At 40.5% G+C, this 2,237-nt stretch overlaps 1 protein-coding gene across 1 annotated transcript; it reads left to right on the forward strand.

The window, feature by feature from the left end:
• Positions 1 to 379: 379 nt before the first annotated feature.
• Positions 380 to 2,033, forward strand: LOC101016963 (L-lactate dehydrogenase A chain-like). The gene is given in 3 exon segments (XM_031651227.1): positions 380 to 1,135; positions 1,137 to 1,438; positions 1,441 to 2,033. Coding segments are annotated over 3 exon segments (1,086 nt in total). The 5' UTR covers positions 380 to 473; the 3' UTR covers positions 1,563 to 2,033.
• The last annotated feature ends 204 nt before the right edge of the window (positions 2,034 to 2,237 follow it).

Raw genomic sequence — 2,237 nt, forward strand, 5'->3', positions numbered from 1 at the left:
CAAAAGGGACATCCACCCACGGAAATTATTACACTTTCCTTTTAAATATTGGCATCTGTAAGCTCCTCATGGTAAGAGGAGTAAAATTTTGAGAAGTCTGAAAAGATATAACTCCTGAGATCCAGCAAATGAAAAACACTGTCTTTCATAAGTGGAAGGTCTATCCCCATTGGATATGCTAGAAGGTTGGAAAATCATTCTCGAAATGAGAGAGACTTTGTGCAGGTGACTCAGCCTTCATAATGGTCTCTGCTGAAGCTGGACTTGATATTTTATAATATATACTAATTTAAGATGATACTCCTAACAAATCAACCATTTATATAGTCACTTAACACCTGAGACATTACAATTAAAATAAGAACGGCATTAACGGTGCTGCAGCCGCTGCCGCCGATTCCGGATCTCATTGCCGCGTGTCGCCGATGACCGCCTGACGTGCATTCCCGATTCCTTTTGGTTCCAAGTTCAATATGGCAACTCTCAAGGATCAGCTGATTCATAATCTTCTAAAGGAAGAACAGACCCCCCAGAATAAGATTACAGTTGTTGGGGTTGGTGCTGTTGGCATGGCCTGTGCCATCAGTGTCTTAATGAAGGACTTGGCAGATGAACTTGCTCTTGTTGATGTCATCGAAGACAAATTGAAGGGAGAGATGATGGATCTCCAACATGGCATCCTTTTCCTTAGAACACCAAAGATTGTCTCTGGCAAAGACTATAGTGTAACTGCAAACTCCAAGCTGGTCATTATCATGGCTGGGGCACGTCAACAAGAGGGAGAAAGCCGTCTTAATTTGGTCCAGCGTAACGTGAACATCTTTAAATTCATTGTTCCTAATGTTGTAAAATATAGCCAAAACTGCAAGTTGCTTATTGTTTCAAATCCAGTGGATATCTTGACCTACGTGGCTTGGAAGATAGGTGGTTTTCCCAAAAACCGTGTTATTGGAAGTGGTTGCAATCTGGATTCAGCCAGATTCCGTTACCTGATGGGGAAAAGGCTGGGAGTTCACCCATTAAGCTGTCATGGGTGGGTCCTTGGGGAATATGGAGATTCCAGTGTGCCTGTGTGGAGTGGAATGAATGTTGCTGGTGTCTCCCTGAAGACTTTGCACCCAGATTTAGGGACTGATAAAGGAACAGTGGAAAGAGGTTCACAAGCAGGTAGTTGAGAGTGCTTATGAGGTGATCAAACTCAAAGGCTGCACATCCTGGGCCACTGGACTCTCTGTAGCAGATTTGGCAGAGAGTATAATGAAGAATCTTAGGCGGGTGCACCCAGTTTCCACCATGATTAAGGGTCTCTATGGAATAAAGGATGATGTCTTCCTTAGTGTTCTTTGCATTTTGGGACAGAATGGAATCTCAGACCTTGTGAAGGTGACTCTGACTCCTGAGGAAGAGGCCCGTTTGAAGAAGAGTGCAGATATACTTTGGGGGATCCAAAAAGAGCTGCAATTTTAAAGTCTTCTGATGTCATACCATTTCACTGTCTAGGCTACAGCAGGATTCTAGTTGGAGGTTGTGCATGTTGTCCTTTTTATCTGATCTGTGATTAAAGCAGTAATATTTTAAGATGGACCAGGAAAAACATTAACTCCTGAAGTTAGAAATAGGAATGGTTTGTAAAATCCACAGCTATATCCTGATGCTAGATGGTGTTAATCTTGTGCCTAAACTGGTTAGTGTGAAATAGTTTTGATGCACCACTGCCGATTCTGTACATGCTGCATTTGCCCCTTGAGCCAGGTGGATGTTTACTGTGTGTTATATAATTTCCTGGCTCCTTCACTGAACATGCCTAGTCCAACATTTTTTCCCAGTCAGTCACATCCTGGGATCCAGTGTATAAATCCAATATCTTATGTCTTGTGCATAATTGTTCCAAAGGATCTTATTTTGTGAACTGTATATATCAGTAGTGTACATTACCATATAACATAAAAAGATCCACATATAAACAATGCAACCAACTATCCAAGTGTTATCCCAACTAAAACCCCCAATAAACCTTGAACAGTGAAAAACAATGGCATTAACTAATTCATGTATTTATTTCATGCAACAAATATTTATTGAGCACCTTGCAAGGGGCAGAAACAGTGAGAAAATTGACCAAGATAAACATATTTCTACTTTCATGAAACTTTCACCTTAATGAAGTAATACGTTATGGGAAAATGTGTTTTTTTAATGTTATACTTTATATTTCAAAAGGAAAGTATTTGGATAAC

This window comes from Papio anubis, chromosome 10, assembly GCF_008728515.1.
Source record: "Papio anubis isolate 15944 chromosome 10, Panubis1.0, whole genome shotgun sequence".
NCBI lineage: Eukaryota > Metazoa > Chordata > Mammalia > Primates > Cercopithecidae > Papio > Papio anubis.